A 24,459-nucleotide genomic window follows, 5' to 3' on the forward strand; every position below is an offset into this window, starting at 1 on the left:
CAGAGGAAGCCATTTAAAAATAACGTCTTCTCAATAGTCTGCATGCTCCTGGGCACAGGCCCCTGCTATTCCGGGGACCGCAGGGCTGCTGGTGTCATTATCTCTGGTTCCATTTAGTGGCTTCAGCAGCCCTCCAGCGTGGTGGCCTTGGCACTGGCCAAGGCCTCGGGGTCACAATTCTTGGCCATCGAGGAGGTGAGGTCATCTGGGGCAGGTGGCTTGGGACTTTGTGGTCACAGACTGAGTTGTCCAATCAGCCTTCAACTCTGACGTTGGCTTTGACCCTGAGATTGGCAGGCAAAAAAAAAAAAAAAAGTATCCAGCTCTCTCCCTATTCTGATAAAAGCCTGTAGGACAAATTCTGGCTGGTTTTTTTTTTTTACTGATAAATGTTTATAAAGCCCCCTGAATGCCAAGCATGATGCAGAGCAAGGACTATGCAGAGCTTCTGCAAATCTCTCCAGAGGGCGTGTCCTTGTTTGAGATCTGAGGCTGAAAAGATCTTATTTGGTGAAGAGTCTTGATTTGTTATTTGTGTACTGGTGAGAAGTTTTATAACATATTAAAAATGTGTATGGGTGTGTGTGTGTATGTGTGTGTGTATTTTTTGTGATCAAGCATGTCACAGTGTGTATTAAACACCAATAATACACCCAACTCTGGCTTTTGGGTGGGACATAGGGAAGCAGAGTGGGATGTGGGTCAAAAGCATGGACTCTGAAATCAGCTTGGATGGGTTCAAATCCCATCCTTCCTGTGATGAGCTCTGGGACCCTCAGCATGTTATTTAGCCATTCTGTGCTTCACTTTCCTCCTATTCAAAAGGGGGATCATGATAGCACCCACTCCACTGGCTGGGAGAAGAGGAAATGAAATGCATGAGGAGCATTGAACGTGATATGAAGCAGGTGCTCAACAAAGGCTGTTAATGATAGTAGTAGTTCTTAATTAGCTTAAGGAGTTCACATCAATAAGAACTGAAGGTACAAGACCTGATTTCTGTTCTTGCATTTGCAGTCTTTGGGGGGGAGATTAGACTAAAGTACTCAGTACTACTAACGGTTACTATGTCACAGTAGCAGGGAAGTCCAAATGGTGTGGGTTGTATTGCAAGTCCTACAGGAGCTGGGGGAGCTCCTGGGAGGAGATTGGGCTCCCTGTGGACATGTCAGAGGGGTGAAAGGAGGGGCAAGGACCATGTGGCAGGTGTCAGGGGAACATTCCAGACCAGTTGGGTGGGCAGCGATTGCCAGGGTTGGGGGTGGTGAGGGGGCCAGCTGAGATCTACTTCGTCCAGAGGTGAAATGACAGGTGCCTGTGGAGTGGAAATGGGATGAGAGAGGCAGAGAAGCTACTGCTTCTCTTCCTCCTCCTCCTTAGTATAAATGCTTTTATTGTATTTTCATGACTATTGACCTGGAATTGTAGGATGCAAAGTTGGGGGATTTCGCTTGGCTACGTTGATGTATAGAAAACAAACTTGCAGCATCCTTATCTGTTGAGAGGATTACTGAGAACTTGGGTGGAGTGGGGCTGTGGGTAGATGAGAAGCCTCTGTTTGCAAACCCTGAGTTTACTGCCTGCACACAGGTGCTGAATCAGAGGTAGCTGTGGTTATTAGGGACAACGGTATTGAGCTCATAAATTCCTTTTATAGAAATTGGCAACTCTGGGTTCAGAGTGTTCAGAGTGTTCAGGGACTGAATGACTGTCTTGAGGGGTTCTGAGAATATCACCCATTTGGTTGGCATCCAGCTTGGTGATGTCAGGATCATGGTCCACCCTCCTAGGGCTTTATAGAGACATCATCTCTCCATAGCCCCCCATTCCTGAAACTGCTTTTGAAACTATTCATTCATCATTTGTTCATTCATTCATTCAGCCGTTACTGAGCTTTACCATGCACATTATAATACACTGGTTAGGGGCACAGACTCCCAGATCAAATGCTTGGTGCAAGTCTCAATTTTACCATTTTGTTGTTCTGTATGGCCTTTGGCCAAATCTTAACTTCTTTGTGCCCAGTTTCCTGATTTGTAAAGTGAGGCAGTATCTGCCTCCCAGGGCTGATGTGAGAAATGGATGAAATAATCCATGACAGAGCCTGGCCTTGAGCACCCCTCAGTGCTGGGGTACAGAGTGGGGTGCCCTCAGTCCTTGCCCCTTGCCACAGTCAGAAGGGTGAAGGTGGTTCCTTTGAGGGCAGGCTCTGATCCCTCACAGCTGCTCGGGAAATGTGGCATTGAGGAGAGTCTGCATAATTTGGGGCTATAGATGTTGAACCCCCTTGCAGCAGTTACTGTGCTGTGGAAGGGCTTGTACACTGAGCAGATGTGCCTTCCAGGCTGAGCTGAGGTGGGCTGCCGAAATGACTCTGGTGTGGGCTGCTTGCTTTCTCCCCTCTCCCTTCGTATGGGATGGAGGGGATGTGGTGGCCCCTCTGAGACTCCGAGCCCACGTCTCACTACCCTTCCATCTCTCCACATTCCAGGATCCACATCTTCCCTCTTGCCTTATTCTGGGCCCCTCTGTAATGCACATGCCTTAGCTGATGAAGTTAGCTCTGATGGAAGCCAGAGCAGTGGTCCCAGACAGGGATCCAGATGCTAAAAATATCTCATGGTGTGCTCTTTGCCAGTTAAATAAAAGAGCAGCATTGTAGACTATGGCTGGGGATTCTCCCCAACACTGACTCTTTCCAGTGCCTTGGGGTGCAGGAGTCCAAGGTATCTGGTCCTGCTTACCCGGATTTGAGAGTTTATCCTAATGGTGCCTTTTTTTTTTTTTTTTAAGATTTTATTTTTTAAGTGGTCTCTGCACCTAAAATGGGGCTCGAACTTACAACCCTGAGATCAAGAGTTGCATGCTGTACCAAATGAGCCAGCCAGGTGTTCCCCTCATGGTGCTTTGATCTGGAAAAAAGGTCAGACTCATGGTGGGGCAGGTGGAGGAGGATAGTAGGAGGGAGATTGGGCCAAGCAGATTTGATGCTCAACAGGCTGATGCACCAGCCTGGAAGATCATGGAAGATCATAGGTGTCCAAATTACCCCAACCCCCTTTTGCCTAGGCACCAGGTTGAAGGCCAGTCCTCCATCTCTCAATATGGTCTACACAGCCAGTCTTCCATTGTTGAAACTGATGGCTGTTTCTTTCTTTGGTTGACACCAAATGAAGCAGCTGGTTTGGGTTTGGGACCATGCTGTAGAAAGAGAATCTGCTTTAATGCTAACCCCACCCCAAGTGGTGAGGAACGCAGTACCTGAGGCTGAGGAGGGAAGCTCAGGATTCTATCTGAGACTCAGCTGGGGCAAATGCTCAGGGGGTGGAAGAGCAAGTGGGCAGAATCCTCCACCCATTGAAATGTTCTCTCTCTAGTTCTTTTTCCGTCTCATCCCTGTGTCTTCCTAGTTTCTGCTGCTTTCAAGCACATAGACTCGAATCCTTAAATGTGGGTATCATGTTCATTGGGATATTTTACCACTCCAAGTAGTCATTTCATGAAGCAAAGCTCACAACTCATACTTGTGGATCCCAGTGTTCCTAATTCTGCCAGGTGCCCTGCTCTTGACAGTCTTCACACTAGAAGGTATTACATGCTCATTAACATCTTCATCCATCTAACACTGATTGGGTACTACTCAGATTACATGTGATTTTACCAAAGTTGTGATTGAAAATAGTTTGGCCTTACCTGTCTCCATAGACATAGCACATCATAAGCTCCAAATAACCAAACTCACCCTCAGGAGGGCCCCAAAGGTAATATTTAAGGATAGCGCCAACTGTGATGAGAGTTAACTAGCCATACAAATAGGATCAGATAAAACAGTGCTTAAAGAATAAAGCAATTTCTCTCTAAGGTGGTAGTTGCAAGGTGAGAGGGTGGTCATGCTCCATGCAGTCAATCACAGGCCCAGGTGCCTTCCATCTTGTTGCTCTGTTCCAAATGTGGAACAATTTCCAAATGTGTGGTCATCATCTGCACAGTCCGAGCTGAGTTCTAGCATGTGGGAGCCAGTGAGAAGGGTGGACAAGGTGTGCCAAGTCGTAAGACCTAGATGGGGAAGTGGCACCTTTCCTCTCTCATTCCACTGGGAAGTTAGATACCTGGCCACACCTACCTGCAAGTACACTGGGGAGATGTAGTCCCTGATAAAACTTGAATAACTGTGGAAGAAAGGGAGAATGGATTTTAATTGTCACTGGACCACCTTTGACATATTCCCCTTGTATGTATTTAATGCAGCTCTTTGTGTGTTTATAACATAAATATGCCCAGGTTATACATACTGGTTGTTTTGCTTTCAGAAAGAAGACCTGGACCAGCCATGCTGTTTATATGGACAGTTCCACAGTAATGAATCAGTGTGTCTTCAGAGGGATGGAAGAAAACAAGGAAAGGTAAAAATATCTTTAAAAATTAAAAATTTTAAAATTCTCACATGCAACAATTAAATGCAATGTAGGACTTAGATGAACTAAGTCCGTATATGTCAGTGGAGGCCATCAAGAATTGGAAATAGCAGGATTTCTTGTGTCCCTTTTCCCAGTCTCTAGTTTCTGACACCAGAGGAGGATACCTTTGTTAAGTATGAGAGATTATTTTCTAAGACTTAGAAGGAAGAGTTGGTATAAATAGAACTAATGTGGTAGAGAATTAAATATTTGATTCTAAAAGCTATGGACACTCATTCCTAGAAACTGTGGACACTTGCTCAGATGATTATGTCTACATGTGTGGGTGGCCAGTCCCTGAGAGAAGGCAAAGACAGCCCCTTAGCTTTTGGCAGCTACATCTTTCTCTTTCTTCCACCTCTTCTTAAAAATAAATGTATTCATTTAATTTTATTTTAATGCCCAAGAGATGCATAGATACATTTTTTCCTAGTTAAAAATAGGTGACACACCCTCCCCCAATTTCATTCCTAGCCTCCCCACTCCACACCTGCCTTTCCCAGAAGTAACTACTGTGACCTACTTTTGTGCATTTACTTCCAGAACTTTTTCTAGGTGCTTACATACAGAGAAAAAAGCCATTCTTTCTTTCCTTTTTTTCCCCCTTTCTGTTCTTTTGATACAGGCAGTCATACTATGCTTATTGGTCTATTTTGTAATCTTTTTTAAAAAATTCAATGATGTCTTAAAATGTTTTAAAGATAGTACATGAGAATCTTCCTTTTATCTACTACGAAATGAATAATGTATGCGTGGCATAAGAATCCCACTGTTTATTGAGCCATGTTCTTGTGGGTGGTGGGTAGGTAGGTCCCATTGTTTGCCCTTATATGGTGCTGGGAGGCACTTTCTGGTATGTGCCTCCTGCGCACATGGGCAGATATTTCTCTTAGGAAGTTACTGAGGAGTGGAGTTGTTGCGCCATCCTGTGTATACATTTAAGATCTTACTAAATATTGCCAAGTCATTCTCTAAAGACTACTTGTCAACAGGGTGCCAGATCTCCTATTTGCCTACCCTCCTGCTGCACCCCAGCTCTTCATGCTCTCCCATTTTTGCCAGTCCACTGGGTGGTATCTCTCCATGGTTGTCATTTCCTCTCCCTTCTCTTTACTCTGGGGAGACATCTCCTCAGGTCTCTCTGTTACCTGGTTTCATCTCCCAATGGCAGATGGTGAGCTCTGTCCTTAAAGGGGTCTAGTGACCTATCCCAAAGCCCAGGACATCTGGGCAGTCCTGGTCATATCTGGGAGTGGGTGCCACTTCATTTTCTCTTCTGAAAAGTATCCAAGCATGCTTCTCCAGGAGAGTGTGTAACAGGATTACCTGCTTCTCTCTTGACTGCTGGTTTTGAGGAGCCTTTGGTTGGCTTTTCCTACTTCAGGTGGTTCCATCCGCCACCCACTGTCACCGCCATCATCACTATTGGCAACCATCTGAGAAGATGCTATGTGTCAGGCTCTGTGTGGATCACTGGGCTGACGTATCTCATTTAATTCTCACATGGCCCATATGATAGGGAGTTGTGTTCTTACCCTCATTATGGCCATTAGGCAACATTAGGACAGAAATTCATTCAAAACCAACCCAAACAGCAAAAACCCTATCTCGCCATGGAGCTCCAGCTCCTAGCATTGCCCTCACTTGCAGTGACAAAGAGACCCACATTGAGTTCTCCTTGAGGATGGAGCTGTGGGGCCATCACACCCGTGTTTGCTGTTGCCTTGGCCACACCCAGTTGTTATTCTGCATCCATGGCCTTCCTGGGGGAGAGGTCCCCGGCCGGCATGTGAACACAGTTTCCTGCATATCATCAGCTCCTCTGTCTGGGGTCCAGTTGGGTGGCAGCCTCACCTGAGTTTGTCCAAAATCCTTCTCTGGAAAGGGGTTTTCCAGTGTTAGAAAACAAAATTCAACCAAGTAAATTTGAAGATCGAATTGGCTTTTATTAAACGATTCATCAGCTGGGAAAGTAGAAAGGAGCTCTGAGGAGGTGAACAGAATAGGAGGGAGGGTGGGGCAAGGAAGTTATTAGCAAAAGAAAATATTGTTCCAGGTCAAGACAACTTTTTTGGGGTCCGGGAGGGAATGGCAGGGTTTTAATCTTGCAGATGACCTCACTAGTGCTGATGAAAAAATTTCAGGTTGAATTCTAAAAAGGTCACCTTCCTGGGATAGGTTGAAACTATAATGAAGTCTTGCTGTTGTGGGGAGGAAATGACTTCAATTTGGGCTTGGTTTTTTCTTTCTTTCTTTTTTTTTCTTTAAGGTTTATTTATTTATTTAAGTAATCTCTACCTTCAACATGGGTGTTGAAACTCACAACCCCAAGTTCAAGAGTCATGCGACTGAGCCAGGCTTGTCTGTTTTGTTGTTATTTTTTAACACCAGGTTGTGCATATTTGTTATTGGAATCGATCTGCTTTATTAGGATAAATACACCCCCTGAGCTGTGGAAGGAAGTGTGTCACTTGCCCCCACAGGCCCAATCAGTCACCCTATTCTAGAATTGCAAGTTTAGATCTCATTCTAAAGTCAGGCAGTGTGCAATTCCGGAGGCCTTCCTGAGGCCCCCTCCCATGATGTTTCAGAGATGAGCAAGTTTAGACCCAGATAATCCTAGGCTCATTATTATAATTTTTTGCTCTTCATCTTCAAACTCTTCAGTAGTTTTAAGCAGTCTGGCCTAGGGTGATGATGTGATTGTCCGAGTTCACACAGAGACAAGCCTCGGGCTCAGGTCCCGGGTCTGGCTCTGGCCCTTTGTACATTACGGCTAGTCTAGTGTTGTTATTAGAACACTGATCAGCACTTGTTCCAAAAAATGAGCTGATTAGCCAATAATGCCTTGAAGGAAACCTGTCCATTGATCCATCAATTGATTATTCACTCAGTGGGCCTTTATTGAATACTACCAGACACAGAAAGATGGGTAAGATGAGTTCTTAGAGGATTCAGAGTCGGGTGTGGGGACGGCACACACTATGAGCAGTGGTTAAGTGGAAAACTAGTTCTTCATTGCTCAGTGGGGATAATAATAGGATCTCCTGCGTGAGTTGGTGGGGCACACCCTGAGTTAATCACAGTAAAGTACTTGGCATATAGGAAGCACTTAATAAAGGTGGCTTTTTCATGTTTGTTTGTGTATTTTTATTCTTACATAGGGTGAGGAACCTACGAAGATTTTTAATCAGGAGGCTGATAGGGACAGACTTGTGTTTTATTTTTATTTTTTTAAAAGATTTATTTATTTATTTGAGAGAGAGTGAGCCAGCACGAGGCGGGGGGTGGGGTGCAGAGGCAGAGAGAGAAGCCGACTCCCTGCGGAGAAGGGAGCCCGATGCAGGGTTCGATCCCAGGACCCCGAGATCATGACCTGAGCTGACGGCAGATGCCCAACTGACTGAGCCACCCAGGCGCCCCGACTTGTGTTTTAGAAATGGTAATCAGTCGACACAATTTTTAGTGTCTGCCTCACTGATAGGACTGTGAATTCCATGGGGCCAGATCTTACCTGTTTCGCTCACTATCATTTACCTGGGGTGTGGCACAGTAGGTGCTCACTAGTGTTTCTGGACTGATGAGCGTAGGGGGTGGAGTAGTGACAACAGGTCCCTGAAGTGAGGTGAAATGACAAAGCTGGACAGCGAGAAGGACCTCAACTCTCCGGGGGCTCACCCCACTTTCCTGAAGAGAGCGGCTCCCTGGAGACCCTGCCCACAGACCACACTGCCCTCCAGTACTTGTGGGTGTTTTGTCTTTTAACCTCGTGACTTTATTGAGGAGACCTCTCCCTACAGCCTCTATTGACTGAGCAGCCCTGACTCACCACTTCTAGCTCTAGGTGCTGACTCACAAGAACGCAGGATGTCTAGGAGCTCAAGCCCCTGGGGAGTTCAGTTTTCTGCTGCTACCAGTGACTGTGGATAGATATTGCTTCGCCGGGCCTCAATTTCTCAGCTGTGCTGTAGTGGAGTTAGGCATATGGAATTTCTGATGTTCAAAGAGGAAAATTTTGAGGGGAGAAGTCCTTGTTCTTCTTGTGAATCCTTCCTGGAAAGTGGTGAAATGGGTGGATGGTTAGGACTTAGTCCATGCCGGAGAAATGGAAAGGTTTAAGTTTGTGCATTCGTTCATTCGGTCATTCATTCATTCATTCATTCAGTCGGTCAGTCAGTCAGTATCCTTCACTGCTTAGCAGGCCTAAGCACTTTGGGAAAATGCTCATATAAGGAATTATAAAGGCCTTTCACTCTCACCTTGTACAAATGTAGGTCTCTTTATGAAAATAAAGATCTCTGGCTTGCTCATATATTTCAGTATGTCTTGAGCACCTCCCCTGTGCCCGCTCTACTGGGCTTTACTCTCCTGCAAGGCTGGCCTTGCCTGGTGCAGGAACACCCACATCTGGCCTGGGACCCGGCACACAGTAGGCTCTTAGCCCGTGAGCACCTTCGGTGGACTGAACTGGTCAGAAAACAGTATTTTTAGGTGGTGACATGAAGGGCTATATCCCAAACTGAGATTTGCCCCCAGAGTAGTGTTGGGTTTCATGCTCAGGGGTAACTAATTTCTAGCATGCTTGAGAGCCCTCACCTATACGAAGGTTAGGCTTGCTCCTTGTTGTTAGTTGTTCTCTTGATCTCCTTATCAACTTCCATCTTGTCCTTAGGCTTGAGCTGTTTTGGTCACTGATTTTTATGAGCTCTTTGTTCACCGCCCACAGGGCTGTGTGGGGCTCTCTCCACTTCCTCCACCCTCCAGAAATTCAGCTGCTGACCTTGAGAAGCTGGAAACCCAACAAAAGGGAGAGTGTAACCTCTCCTGACCTGAGGCTCTAGCCTTAACTCCTGGACTCACCAGCCCTGTGACCTGGGGCAAGGCACTTCACTCCCCATGGTGTCTTCTTAGAGATCCCCTCAGTATTTCCCACAGCCTGCTCATTCGAATATGGTTTCTTCCAAACATCAGTAGGCTCTGCAGCCCGTCGCCAAACTTGTCTGGGTATTGCTGACTTAAGCTCACTTAAATGTGGCCTTTCTCGCAGGACCCAACAGAACCTGTAAAAAGTCAGTCACTGTGCATGGAGGGGTCTCTCAGGAGAGGGTAGAGTGTGCGGCACCCCCACATCTGCTATTGCATAGATCACACTGGGTACATGCTGGGCTGGGAAATCTCGAAGCTTCCTCCCAGAGCTTTAGTGATGTGCCTAGGACAGAAAGGCAAAGTAACCCAAAACACAGATTTTTGGATTTGAATCGTTCAGCATTTTTTTGTTTTGTTTTGTTTTGTTTTCATTAGGAACTTTAAAATAGTATAGTAGGCAAAAGGTGGAACGAATCTTCCAACCCATTTATAAGCCTGCTGGTGAGTGAGTTGAGAATAAGCTGTATCTTCATAACGTTTTTTATTCAGACAGAGACTCTCCCGTGCAAACACGGGTGTGTGACCTTGGGTGTGTTTCTTTATTTCTCGATTCCTCCCTGGCTTCAAAGAAAGGGATTGGTTGATGGGTGAGTTTCCTTTCAAACCTAAAGTTTTTCATATGTTGTTTAAAACAACTATAAGCCCCATGAGGGCGCATGGGGGTCTGTGTGTCTTCATTGATTCCTTAGGGCAGTGTCTGGGATAAAGTAGTCAATAAACATTTGTAGAATAAATGTGAAAGCAGAGTAGGTTCCTTATTACATTCTTTGGCATAACCCCATAGACAGCTTACTAAGTTATTGTTCAAGTAATTTAATCAGTACACGTGATCTTTTTTGAGACACATGAAGACCTCTTAAGGGAGACGATGTTATTTGACAGATGAGGAACTGAGATTTTGAGAAACAAAGGGTTAGACTGTGGTCCTCTAGCAAGGAATAAAAGAGCCAAGACATAGACTGAGGCTTCTGAGCCTCAAGTTCTGCTTTGTTACAGTTTTTTTCACCAAACCAAGTCCTTATATGTCCTTATACTGGCCAAAGGTATTGATTAGGACAGGTCCTGGAAGATCGGCTGTGAAGACACTGAAAAAGCCCTTCAGTTCTCTAGTGGGCCTGGGCTAATCCTCTACATGGCAAATTGTAACAGTATCTGCTAATTCCTTAGGTACCTCCTAAAAAAGGGCTTTTTATATACATTGACTCCAGACATCACAGAGACTGAGCAGAAGACATATTGTTTGCTTCTATTTTGTAGATGAGGAAACAAAGCTTTAAGAACCTGCCCTAATGTTGCAGGTAATTAGAGGGCTCAGACTTAAACCTGTCTTTGACTGGCTCAGTGGAGAAAGCCTTTTCACCACCCCAACTATTCTCATACGACTGGGAATCTTACCTTCTCTCTGCAGACAGGAGCTCAGAGGCCCCCTATAGAGTGGTGTGGGGTTAGGGGGCACTGCTGTGTCTGCCCCGGGAGTGGGATTGACCTTCAGCCAGGATAGTCCACTGAGGCACGGAGGGTGGGCATTCTAATCATGGGAGCCCATCAGCATGTCCTAATTCCCGGTGTTCTCCTTCTTATAGGGTGCCCCCAGTGACAAGGGGGAACTGCCAGGAGGGTGTTAGGGGAGGTGGTGGTGATCCTGGCTCAATTGTTGACATTTTCCAAGTCCCGGTTTGCCATCCGTGAATGGTGGATAACAGTGGTAGTTAGGTCCTAAGGTCGATGTGAAGGTTCTGTGTGGTAAGCAGTGCCTAGTTCGGTTATTCAGCACCTGGTCGGCACCAAACACATGGCATGAGTCCGCTTTCAGTCCCTAAATCATTCTCCCACCAACCACAGAACCAACAAGAGCTGTCAGAAGACAAGCCCTCTACTTTCCTGTGAGTGTCACTAACATATGCTGGTCTCTTAAAGAAACTAGCCAGCAATTATCTGAGTACCGTTCACGTGCTCAGCACGCCATCAGGCACCCGTGGGATACAGTTGGTTGTGGACCTGCTTACAGTGTAGAAGGAGACATGAGTATAAGTCATAGCTCGAGAGTATGAGACATAGGACAAGAAGGGCTTAAGGAAGGGCCTAGCAGGGCCCACAGTGCATACCTGGGAAATGTTTAAAAACACTCAGACCGGAGGGCATTGAATAGGCACGGCACTCTGAGGTGGTACCGGGAACCCCAGTTCATGGAACTCATCCAGCCCCCAGTCTGTGGAAGGACGGGTCTTGGGTGAAAAGCAGCCTCGGTCCTGACGCCGAGCCCTTGCTGGTGGAGGCCATGTGTGGCAATCTTCCCCCCTGGGGAATCAGATAGGAAATTCCTTCCAGGCAAGAGCGTGGCACTTTCCCTGGAGGTAAATCAATCTTTTCAACTCCAAGGGTGGAGAATCGGGTTTGGAGAGCTGGGGAGGCTGGGTGGTGGGGGCGGGGGGGCAGAGCGTGGAACCCCAATGGTTGAAGTGCTCACCAGGCCCACAGAATTATCAAGATGCATTTATGAAGTGCTGCTTTTGTGTGGGGTGTTCTGCTGGGGTGTGGATGGGGAGACTCTTGACGTGTTTGTTCTCTAGGTGGGAGGAGAGCATGGGAACTCAGGTGAAGACTTTCCCCAGGACTGGGACAGGAGCTGAACGTGGCTTTTGTCCCACCTTTGTGCAGTCCGAACAGGAGCCAGCATCTTCCTCAAGGACAAGAACTGATGGAGGCTCGCTGTGGGCCAGGCGCTGTGCTGAACTTGGGGATCTACTGGGGACCAGCACAGGCGGGAGCCAGATAACTTCTAACAGCGTCTCTGCCCTGCAGTGTTTTGTAGTTCGGTTTAGGTTTTGTAAGGACAGGGAACTAAACGGGGAACAGAAACAACAGTGTGAGAAGGAATGTGTTTTAGAAAAATCACTTATATTTTCTCGTTTGTTTTGTTTTGTTGTATATAGGAAAGCTATTGATTAATAATTTCTTTTATTAATGTTGACTAATATTATAAAATTGTCCTACTAGTTCTAATAGTTTTTTAGAGCTTATTTTATTTTTTTGTGGGGAGGAATTTTTCTAGGCACATAATCACATCATCTGCAAGTTAATGGAATTTTGCTTCTTCTTCCTTCCCAATTGGTGAAACTTTGTCTGTTTATTGGTCTAATTAGAATGGCAAATGCTTTCTGAATAATGTTAAACAATGGTGATATCTTGGGTCATTTTTTACCTCATACTGACATCAGTAGGAGTCCCGGCTCTCAGTTTAAGCTGTCTATCTCTTAAGGAAGTTTCTCTCTATTCCTATTTTGTTAAGAGATTTTTTTTTTTTAATTTTATTCATTTATTTGACAGAAAAAGACACAGCGAGAGAGGGAACACAAGCAGGGGGAGCGGGAGAGGGAGAAGCAGGCTTCCCGCCAAGCAGGGAGCCCAATGCGGGGCTCGATCCCAGAACCCTGAGATCATGACCTGAGCAGAAGGCAGACGCTTAACGACTGAGCCACCCAGGTGCCCCAAGAGATTTTTTTTTTTAAGTCAGGAATAAATGTTGAAATTTAACAACTTGGCATCTAAGGAGACATATATGTTTTTCCTCTTGATCGTGTTAATGAGGTAAATTACATGGGTAGATTTCCCTAATATTGACCCATCCTTGCCTTCCTGGAGTGAGCCACATTTGGTTGCGCTCTGTATTTCTTTCAAGAAAAAAGCATGTCAACCTACTTGCCGTCATTTGAATTACTGCTCCGTGAAGATGCAGTTGGTTTATCCTGTGGTTTAGAATAATGTCAACAGGATAGCTTTACTTCAGTTTGAGAAGTCAGAACTGGAGTGATGAACAAATCATTAATTTGTTAGGCCAGCATACCGCTACTGAATGCTGATATGTGCAAAGCACGCTGGTTGGATGGCCTCCAGTGCCCTGCGTAGCTTGGAGTTCTTGTGATTCTATGCAATGGTTCCATTAGTCAGGATTTGTTGTTCCAAGTGACAGAAACACAGTTCAGCCTGGATTAAGGGAATATATCGTTCATATAAATGGACAGCCCAAGTGGGTAGCTTCAGGCATAGCTGGATCCAGGAGCTCAGTGTTATTCGGTTTTGCTCTCACTCTTTCCTTCCCTTGACTCCACTTTCTTCTATGTTGGCTTCATTCCCAGGAAGGCTTCCTTTACGTGATACCTCCCAGAAGCTCCAGGCTAACATTCTCCCACAGCTGTGGACTGAGAGTTTATCATTCCTACTTGTTCCAACAAGACTTCCCAAGTTGACTCATATTTTTTCTGCTTGGGACACATGCTGTCTTCTGGACCTCGAGGGTCGGGGGATAAGTTCAGCCTTATCTGAACCCTTGGACTGAAAGGGGGGGATGGGTGGGAAGGCCAAGTACTTTTACCCACAGATGGACGATCAGATGCATGGTGGCAGAAACACCCGATGTCCATGCCACTGGGGCCAGTGATCCTCTTTCTTTTGTGTTCTTTGCTGTCCTTTTTCATAGGTCGGAGGGGAGGCTGCAAGGGGCTGTGATTCCTGGTCCAGCCCTAGGGCCCAGCAGGTCATTGGCAGAACGGGGATTCTAAGTCCCTATCTGAAATTCTAGCCCTTACTTGTTCCACTGAATTACACATAGAAACAGGACTAGAGAGTTAAGGTGCTAGCTGGGCACTTTGAGATTTGGTTGTTAAATGAAGGATTTCCCTGGGTTACCCTCACCATTGATGCACTCACCCAATGTAATCATTCATCTTGGTGATTCCCTATTGTCCCTTTTCCAGAATAAACTTAGAAGGTAGACACTTTTAAAGGGGTGTCTTTGATGGGATGTTAAATATTTTATGTGGAGCGTGTATAGTAACAAAGTTTTAATTTGGCAAAATCTTGCCTGGTCCAATTTGTCATCTCTTCAAATACTTTTTGTCTTTTAAGCTTTATTTTATATATGGTGTGTGTCAAATTAAGGGTAAAGCTCAGTGAGTTTCTACATATGTTTCTACTCTTCAAGGTACAGTACTTGTTTAAACACTCTTTACTAGCTGCTTCCCAGCCTCCCTGCTTTACCCCACTCCCTACCTCCTCCCAGAAGAGCCTGGTCTCAGGCTGTCCCTAAGAACTCTCTTCTGGGTGTACTGACCTGAGTCCAGGGACAGAGTTAGGAACCTGTTCCTAAAGACTTGTGCGAGGTGGGGCGCCTGGGTGGCTCAGTCAGTTAAACATCTGCCTTCAGCTCAGGTCATGATCCCAGGGTCCTGGGATCAAGCCCCGCATCAGGCTCCCTGCTCAGCGGGAAGCCTGCTTCTCCCTCTCCCACTCCCCCTGCTTGTGTTTCCTCTCTCACTGTGTCTCTCTCTGTCAAATAAATAAATAAAATCTAAAAAAAAAAAAAAAAAGACTTGTGCGAGGAGAGAAGAGGGAAGTTACCATCTATAGAGGACAAACACAGAGCCCTCCGTGCTCTAGGTCGCTGCGAATGCACACTGTCCAAACGTGATATTGGAAGACCCCCTTACTCTCTTGCTCCTCCTTCACAGATGATGAAACTGAGGTCCCAAGAGAGGTAGGATCTACCTAAGGTCATGGGCTGATGCAGGTTCAAGGCCAGACAGATGATCCATGGCTATAGGCCAGCCACCCACTGTGGTCTCACTCTCATTTCATGATACTCTTGGTTTTTTTTTTCCTGGAAAAACTTGAAACTCTGTGAAAGATGGTATATATAGTAGAAAGAATGTAGGTGCTGGTAACTGACATTCTTGGGTTCAAATCCCTGCTCTGTTTTATGATCTTGGGCAAGGCTGTTAATCTCCCTGAACCTCAGTATCTTTATCTATAGATGGGATCATATTAACACCAATCTCATAGGTGGTCTTGAGGTTTAAATGAGATTACAGCTGTCGTGTGCTCAGCACATTGTCCGGCACATGTCATTTTTATATTTGAAAAGCCAGTTTATAGCATCTCTTGGGGGGGCAGGAGGGTAAGAAGTGATGTAAAAGTAAGCTGACAAAATCATAACCTCCCCCCAGATATGAACACTCTAGCATGACTTTTTATTTTATTTTATTTTATTTATTCATTTGACAGAGAGAGACACAGCGAGAGAGGGAACATAAGCAGGGGGAGTGAGAGAAGGAGAAGCAGGCTTCCTGCCGAGCAGGGAGCCCGATGTGGGGCTCGATCCCAGGGCCCTGGGATCATGACCTGAGCTGAAGGCAGACGCTTCACTGACTGAGCCACCCAGGTGCCACTCTAACATGACTTTAATTTTACAGTTCTAAATTGGTTTAGTAATAACGATAGCATGGTATTTAAGAACACTCTGGAGATGGACTGCCTTGATTCAATCCTGACTGTTGCATGGTGTAACCTTGGGTAAATCACTTAACCCCTCTGGGCTATAGTTTCCTTGAATGTAAAGTGAGGCTAATAATAGGGCCTACCTTATAGGGTAGCTCTGAGGACTGAATGAGATAATGGGTAAAGCATACCTCCTTAGCCCAGTAACTTCGTCGATATGCAATAAATGTGACTTATTATTACTGCCAACAAATTGATCTACATATCTCTTTGGCCTTTAAACACCTTGCTGGAAGTTGGCCTCGGTTTCCACAGTCTGCATTCTCTTTGTGCTGGAATGTCACCGAGAGCTCTTTCCTCAGGTTTATATCAGTGATGGAAGAGAAGAGTGGAAGAGGTCAGCGCTTGGAGAAGAATGAATGGACCACTCTCCTGGGTTGAGCGTTTTTGTCTGTTGGGGACAATGTGTGGCTTTCACGGGTGACTCATCCTCGGGCAGCAGTGACCACTCCATGGGAAACGCAGAATGGAGTTCAGCCCCACATGTGCCAGGAGGGTGTCTGGGTCTGGAGCTGTTGGGGGCGGGGAGGGCTCATTTCTTTGAGGACCAAGGAGTCAACTCAGCTAGCCATGGGTCAGGCTGAGCAATTGAAAGGATGGGAGAAAATAAAAGGTGCTAGCTTGGCGGGCTCAGCTTTTTTTTTTTATTAAAAAACCGCTCCTTTCAGCTCTGAATCGGCCCCTTGAGCTGCAAGGAGCAGTGCCAGTTAACCCACATTTAATTGGAAACTGGGTTAGGGGACATTCTCTGACCCCCCTCTGAGCATGTCCTGTGTGTTGGCCCCCTTCCAGTGGCTGGTACAGTAACAGCCATTGACATGGCCCTGGCTGTCTGGATGCTGGAATCAGCTGGGTGAATATACATCCCTCTCCTTCCACATCCGCCGACTCTCTCCTAATTGCATATGCCAGCTCTGCAGAGAATGCAGACTTTCCCTTTGATTTTCTTAAAGATCAGCCTCCTTTGTTTATCTTTGTCTATCTCTGCTATTTGGGAAACACCTCATCACATCTTCATTGTTAGATTTTAATTTTCCTGTTCAGTGGAAGCTTTTTCCTCTCCTGGGTAAAATTATGCAGGTTTCCTTTTGTCTGGTGACTCCCCCCTAGTCTGGTGTGTGTGTGTGTGTGTGTATGAGAGAGAGAGAGAGAGAAAGCTTCCCTCGCCCCCACCCCCAGGCCTCACTGTGCCTTGTTTTGGGGGCTGGGACCTGATAGACAGTGATACAGTGACTCCCTTGTCTGATGGGTTCCCACCAGCTGATGAGCAAGGTCATTTTCATACTCATGACACCTGCTTATCAAAACCACCAGCTGCACTCCACGAAGACGCCCCCTCCCCGACCCTGGAGAAAGATGAGATAAGAATAGACCAGGAGCTAGAAAGTGAAGGACTCTATCCACTGACAGTTAAGGCGTGGATGGGCATTTGATTGGACAACTGGGTTCTGTAGGCTCTGGATTGATATAAGTGCCCCACCATAACGGGTTGAATTGGAAGAAGTTTTTAAAATAAACAATAAGATATTTGTGCACACATTATGTGATTTGATCCCCTTTTTTGTTGTTCTTGGGACCAACTTGACTTTTTAGAAAGCAGTTTTACATCATCCACCTGCCTCTTATCATTTTAAAATGCTATGGCTCTGTATCATGAAATACATAAATTACATTGGCTAGTGGGATTTCAGTGGCGGTAATGAATGGCTGAGAGACAGGATGTGTGAGCTGGTGTGTTACTCTTTTCCTGTCATGGGTGTGGGTGCCATCAGGATTTCTCTGTCTGGATGGTCTGCTTTGAGCTTCCTGGTGGATCCTGAGGACTGGCCCGGGGGTGAGGGTGGGGGTCCCCTTCCCCATGGTCTCCGGAGCTGTATATTGAAGGGTAGCTGCTTTGGTCTGTGGGAGTTGGCCATCTGGGGGCTTGGAATTCCAAAGAGCTCATCCTGCCTAAAGCTGCTTGGGGATTGGTAAGACCAGACCTTTCTCACCACCGAACACGCTGTGGTCTTAAAAATGGAATAAGGGCGGCTCAGTTGGTTAAGTGTCTGCCTTTGGCTCAGGTCATGACCTCAGGGTTGTGGGATCGAGTCCCACATTGGGCTCTCTGCTTAGCAGGGAGTCTGCTTCTCCCTCTCACTCTCCCTCTGTGCTCTCTGTCTCTCTGTCTCTCTCAAATAAATAAATAAAATCTTTAAAAATATTGGAATAAGGGTGATGAAGTGTCTGGGGCTTTAGGTAGGGATGGATCCAGGTTTGAGCAGTCTGAAATATAATCGGGGGGGGGAGCTTCTTCAAGAAAAATAATTCAAAAATATCCTTGTCCAAATTTTATAAAAGCATAAGACCATATGCATACCTTTCTAAGGAGGGGCTTCAGCCTCATTAGCTTCCTGCTATATCCAATTTGGGCTATAGCAAAACAAGCAGAGACACACTGTGAGGAGACATTGAAGTGTGAAAGTAAGAGGTCCATCTTAGGCCAGATTAGAAAGGGGATGTAATGTTCCTATGTGTCTACTCACAGCTGTTCAACTCGATCGGTATAGCAAAAAGCAGGCACAGTCATTTATGTGAATGAATGGGTGTGGCTGTGTTTCAATAAAACTTTATTTACATAAACAGGCAGACCATAGTTTGTCAACTTCTGGTCTAGACAATAATTTAAGGCTGTTTGGTAGATTTTTTGCTAAAAAGTAGTAAGTTAAAAAAGCAAATTTTATAAATTTTTACTTTTGTAAGTTTTTTATTATTTGTGTTGATTATAAAAGCTTTGAGAAGTTTAGAAAAATATAAAGAGGAAATAAAGTAATCACGTGTAATTCTACCACTCATCAGTAAACACTGTTAGTCAGTGAATACTGCAGGAAACGTCCTTCTTGCATTGGTATGCATATGCATACACACTAATTATTTTAATTGAAATTATGGTATCAGCTTGGTTCCTGGCTTTCTTCTAGAATATGGCAGTCCAGTTGGTGATGCTTCGAAGTGGTACAGTTGTGGAGGAGGGTGCTATTGTGCTTAAGGCTCTACTGTGGCATCTGAGCTCTGGGTGTGAAGGCCAGTTATGTCTGAGCTGGGGGGGCTTGGACAAATCACTTTAGTTCCTGCAAAATGGAGATAATCATCTTACCCACTTCCGACGGTGGTTGTGAGGATTAAATAAGATCACCCACAAAGAGGGCCTGATTCTTGGCCACACACAGGTTAAGTGCTCAATAGATGTTGGACATTATTCTTATTCCCGTTATGGCTGTGTTGTTGTAGGAATGGTAGCAGTTCCTGGGTTTTGAGGCAGCTCATGGAGCTGATGCCCTGCCCTGGACACCCCAGCCCATCATCATCAACCCCATCGACCTGGCATAACTTGAGAGGAGTAGTGATGTCCCAGGCCCATTGGGTTCCCTTAGAGTGCACTGTCACTCCACCAGGGAGTCACATCCTCAGTGAGTCCACGCAGGACCCAGGGGCAGTCTGTGCTCACCATTGGGGACATTGCCGCTCCCACCTAACCAGACTCCACTGCTTCTCTTTCCATCTCCTTTAGCCTCAGTGTGAGTCAGAGACTCTGAAAGCCTTATGGGGGAGGATGACAGAGCGAGACCTGTGACCAAGCACTTGCCAAAACCAGGTCTCATTAAGCTCCAGCAGAGCCCATTCAGGATTTGGGACTGATCATCCCCTTGTACAGGTGAAGGGACCAAAGTCCAAGGTCACACAGCAGGTAACTTCATGATAGGTGTTGGGACACCTTTCTTCTTGATGTCAAACCTTCACCCACCACCTTTGCTTTGGTTTGGATCTGGGTTTCTCAGCCTCGACACCACTGACATTCTGGACAGGATAGCTGTTCTGTGCATTATAGGGTGTTCAGCGGCGTCTCTAGCCTGTACCCACTAGATGCTGTAATACACCTTCCCCCAACTTGTGACAACCAAAAATATCTCCGCACGTTGCCAAACGTCGCCTGGGGGCAATGGAGGAGACACTGCTTGTCAGTGGGTGAGTGGGGTTGGGGATGCCTCAGTATCAAACGTGAACTGCTGTCCTTAGTGCGTCCAGATGGGGACTCTTCAGAGAGTTCCTTTTTAGAGCAGGAAAAAGTGAGATTCTGGTTTGAGAGCTTGTGCTCAGAACCGGCATGTCCGTGTAAGTTTCCAGGTGGTTTAACTTTTTTTTTTTTTTTTAAAGATTTTATTTATTTGACAAAGAAAGACACAGCGAGAGAGGGAACATAAGCAGGGGGAGTGGGAGAGGGAGAAGCAGGCCTCCCGCCGAGCAGGGAGCCCAACGTGGGGCTCTATCCCAGGACCCTGGGACCATGACGTGAGCCAAAGGCAGACGCCCAACGACTGAGCCAGCCAGGCACCCCTCCAGGTGGTTTAACTTTAACCTCCTGATGCCCATAACTCTTTTTTAAACTGTGCTTATGTTTCTTCATTAGGCTGCACGCTTCCCTGTTTTATTAAATAGGGCATGCGGATCCCAGCCTCGCCTTTCCTCGTCGGCTTCCTATGTCGGCAGCTTGCAGGTTCATGATGGCACCTGCAAGTAGCCATGGACCCCGTCACCAGAGCTGGGGAGCGAAAGCTTGTCCCTGGTGCCAAATCCTGCTTTGAAGTTTCCTTTTGGTCACCTTCCTGGAGGTCCTGTGTCACCCGTTAGGACCCTGTTCTTTTGCTCATTTCCTTCTTCAAACTTTGCAGCTTCTCATCTGTTCTTCCTAAGTTTATTGGAGTGTGTGTATATTAAGAGTGAGAGACAGTGAGTGAGGGCCCAAACATTCCTTCCTTGGAGTAAAGTACATTTTGTAAAACAGCCTGTGTCTTTTCTTCATGAGAACCCTTCCCGTTATTCAGGCCTTTTCACAAATTCTGGGATCCTTTCTGCCTAACGATGGTTAGGGCTCTTGGGAGTCAGGGCGCTGAGGGAGCAGACCCTTTACTGTGAATGGGGCCAAAGACAAGGGGGGTGGTTTGCACACCTAAAGCTGGTGAGTAAGGTATAGATCGCAAATGGCCAAAATTAATCTTAAAAACCCTCCAAACTCCACCTAAAGACTAGCATGCATGGTTTTTGTGTATGGCCCTCGGCAGTGACCTGTGTATTTAGATGTCAGTATACATAGTTATGATGCAGCAAGGAGGGCACGTGCAAATAAATTCCACTGTGATTTTTTAATGAAGACAGTACAGAGAGGAGCTGGTATCACTGAACCCTGAGCATCCAGGCCCAGTGCAATGGTGCTCGCACGTTGGATGAGCAGCTGGGAGCCCTGTGGGAGAGGCTGGGCTCAGGAGGCAGCTGCCTGGGATCTGGTTCCCGAGCCGGCACTTGCTACCTGGTGATCTTATCCAAGTCTGTGGCCTTGGCGGGCCTCAGTTTCCTCTCCTTTAAAGCAGTATGATAATACCGCCAGCACCTGGCACGGAGGAAGAGCTCACCACGTGTTAGCTGTCATGCTGCTTGCTGTTGTCACTGTCATTGTCCCCACACTGTTGTTATTACCAACGAGACGTGACTGGTTTGAGAACAAGAGCTCCCGTTCCTGAGCCTCTCGGCTGAGGTGTTTCCTTTGAGGAGATGGGCTCCGACGTCCTCCCCTGCTACCTGCCTTGCGTCACGCGGACACAACTGAGTTGGCTGAGCCTCTCCTCTGAGCCCTCATCCTCGCGTCTGGCTGCAACATGGCTCGCTTGCTGTTTGAACTGCTCCAGCGACTTGGCAGGCCCACAGGCAATGCGGCGCATGCTGGCCTGTCCAGAAGGATGACAAAATGCAGATGTGGTTCTGACCTCCCCAGAAACCCGCTCGCCTCCGACCTCACTGTCCCAGCTCCCAAACATGTGTCCCTGGCTCAGGGGCTGAGGGACCTGGATGAGGGGTGGGTCGGGGGGTTGGACGAGACAGCCCACAGAGGTCAAAGGGTCAGGGGAGGACTTTTTTTTTTTTTAAAGATTTTATTTATTTATTTGAGAGAGAGAATGAGAGAGAGCACATGAGAGGGGGGAGGCTCAGAGGGAGAAGCAGACTCCCTGCCGAGCAGGGAGCCCGATGTGGGACTCGATCCCGGGACTCCAGGATCATGACCTGAGCCGAAGGCAGTCGCTTAACCGACTGAGCCACCCAGGCGCCCTAGGGGGAGGACTTTTAAACCAGCTCTGGGTCCCTGGACGGTCGATTATGAGAATTGCTGGCAGGCCAGGGGCGTAGGCCCCCAACTCTGTGGATTTCCACTGAACAGATGATCTGGACTATTTGTGAAATATTTTGACCTCAGAATTTATTCAGGAGTCTTCCAGCTGAAATGAAAAGTGAGAAGTTAAGCAATATGTTAAAGGGAAAGAAAGAAAATAAGCCAGACTTATGAACAGGAGTCCCAAACTGAAATGTTCACAGGGCCGCCAGGGCTGACCATGAAAGCACCAGCATGGGCAGTTTGTTCCCTGTCCTGGGGACTGTTTCCCCTTTCCAGTTCCTGCCTCCTATTGGGAATGCAAGCCCACTGTGACCAGATCTGCTGATTTCCCAAGAGAATCCAGAAATCGGGATCTTACTATAAAATCTCCAGATTCTCCTGAAAGCACTCTGGAGTTTGAAATGTTGGCAAAAAAAAAAAAAAAAAAAAAAAAAGAACCCTTTAAATTACATCTCTGGGCTGGAATTGAAAAGCCACCAGCTTGCAAGGGACTTAAGACATGATCTGCTTGTGCCTGTGGGGTTTGCAGATGAGGAAACTGAGGTCCAGAGAGACGGGACTTATTCATGATTCCGGAGTTGGATTTGAATCCAGGTCTCTGGGGCTCCTATCACAGGCCCTCCCTCTCCCCACCCCCCAGTGTTACCCAGACAGTGTGTTGGGCCTCCACGAGGGCTGTTGGACGGGAGTTTTATTGCAGGTGGCAGGGGCATCCTGACTCTGGAGCTATTAGCAGAGTGGCAGCAGGAGGCAGGGGCCCCAGGAAGCATGAACATGGTCTCCATTCTCGGCTGACTCCGGGACGTTTGCACGTATCCAGAAGAGGCTGTTCTTGGCAGAGCTGCCTCCTCAGAGTCCTCATACTGAAAAGTGCCTGGATTTAATTTTGCCAAAGTTTGAGCTGTTCTAGGAAAGTACATCCAGTGTGGTTCAACAGAATTTTCTGCCCAAGAATCTATACGGTTTAAAATATTTTGGAGATCTTAGCACAGAGCAGGCTAGGATAATCGCCACGATGTCAGGCCAAAGTCGGCCTTGTCCTTTGGCTGGAAAAGACCACGCTGCCTCTGCACTGTGGCTGCAAACCCAGAGGCCCCGCTGGGATAAGGTGATGAGACATTTGCATCTGTTAGATGGCTGGTGTGGCCAAAGGACTGTCCGACCAGGGAGCTCAGAAATGAATGTTTCCTGTTCTGCAGGAGAGGAGGGGGCGGGATCGGGGGAGAGGGTGGTGCATTGCAGGAGACTCGCGTACTCATGTGCTTTTCAGTCTGCTGGTGAAAAGGAGAGTTTTTTGCAAGTTCCTGCAGCGTGAACCCCAAACACCAAAGTCAGTCTCTAGAAGGAAATTGATCAGGATCCAGGAACAACTGTCAGGCCCCAGGAGGGTGACTCATGAGCAGCAGCGTTCCTGGAACACACCCGTCCCTGGCCAGCTAGGAAGAGCCTAAGCAAGGAGGTAAATGTGGAGGGGGGGGGTGGGCCCTGCAGGCCTGGCCTCTATTTTCAAAAACAATGTGTGTTACAGTCTAAGCATCCCTCTCCTGTGACCGGCCAGGCCGTTTCAAAAAGAGGAGTGTCTGCAGGCCATGCTGGCTGCCTGTCTTCATCTGGAAGACCAAGGGGCCACTCTCCCGAGCCTGATCTTGGAATGAACAAATTTGGTTCTAGCTCAGGCTCAGCAGGAGGCATGCGCCACTGCAGCCCTTTTGTGGTCACCTTTCCTCCAGGGTTGTTGGAAGTGTTTCTGAAATCGGCACCATCTGCGGCTCTCGGCGGCGGGAACAACTGGTTTTTCAGGCTATTGAGAAAGAAAGACTGTGATTTATGTGGCTGACGTATGGTGTAATTGATGCCCCCCCCCCCTCCAATCTCTAAAGTTCCAGAACAAACAGAATTCATGTGAATCAACAGTTTATTTATTAACTTTTTGTAGACGAATAACACACATGCAGAAGAGGCTGCACATAACCATATAGCTCTCTGGGTTTTCACACACGGAACACACCTTTGCATTCAGATCAAGAGACAGAGCATGAGCAGTGCCCCAGAATCGTTGCCTGTGGCCCCCTCCATGGGGGGGGTTTGGGGGTGCAGACCACGATCCTGACTTCTGACTTTGTGTAAATGGAATAACCTGGCCGGTCACAGGTCAGTGGTTTTTGAACTTCAGCTGTCCTAAGCCGGGTGGCGCCGTGAAGCTGAGGGAACACTCAGCCAGGGAGGGTTGTTCTCTGAATGTTGGAAGGAAGATTCTTGTGGTGTTCATGGGCTGTTCATGGGCTGGGGTGGATGTGGGTTTGTTGGCTGGGGCAGAGACGGATTTGTGGGCACCTCCTTGAGAGCAGGGGGCACGAGAAATCGTGGCCACGTCTGGGGGCCCGTCCCGTCTGGGGCAGTCAGCACACTGAATTTGTGATTGTGTTGGTCATGTTGTGTGTGTTCCCAATACATGGCCGTTTTCTTAAAGGCTTGATTGTTCAGGAAGTATGAGAAGCTGCGAGCTGCCTATTGGGGGTGGAGTGGGGTCCTGAATGGGAG

General features: G+C 47.0%; 1 protein-coding gene across 2 annotated transcripts in view; it reads left to right on the plus strand.

The window, feature by feature from the left end:
- ARHGEF3 (Rho guanine nucleotide exchange factor 3) overlaps positions 1–24,459 on the plus strand; it is a 297,522-nt gene that overhangs the window by 27,650 nt on the left and 245,413 nt on the right. For both annotated transcript variants that reach the window (XM_034997541.1, XM_034997540.1), the window contains one exon: positions 4,311–4,403. In XM_034997541.1, coding sequence (XP_034853432.1) covers positions 4,342–4,403 — 62 coding nt within the window. In that variant the 5' untranslated portion in view covers positions 4,311–4,341. The remainder of the gene's footprint in view (positions 1–4,310; positions 4,404–24,459) is intronic.

This window comes from Mirounga leonina, unplaced genomic scaffold (genome assembly GCF_011800145.1).
Source record: "Mirounga leonina isolate KUSES-001 unplaced genomic scaffold, KU_Mleo_1.0 Mir_94, whole genome shotgun sequence".
Classification (NCBI taxonomy): Eukaryota; Metazoa; Chordata; class Mammalia; order Carnivora; family Phocidae; genus Mirounga; species Mirounga leonina.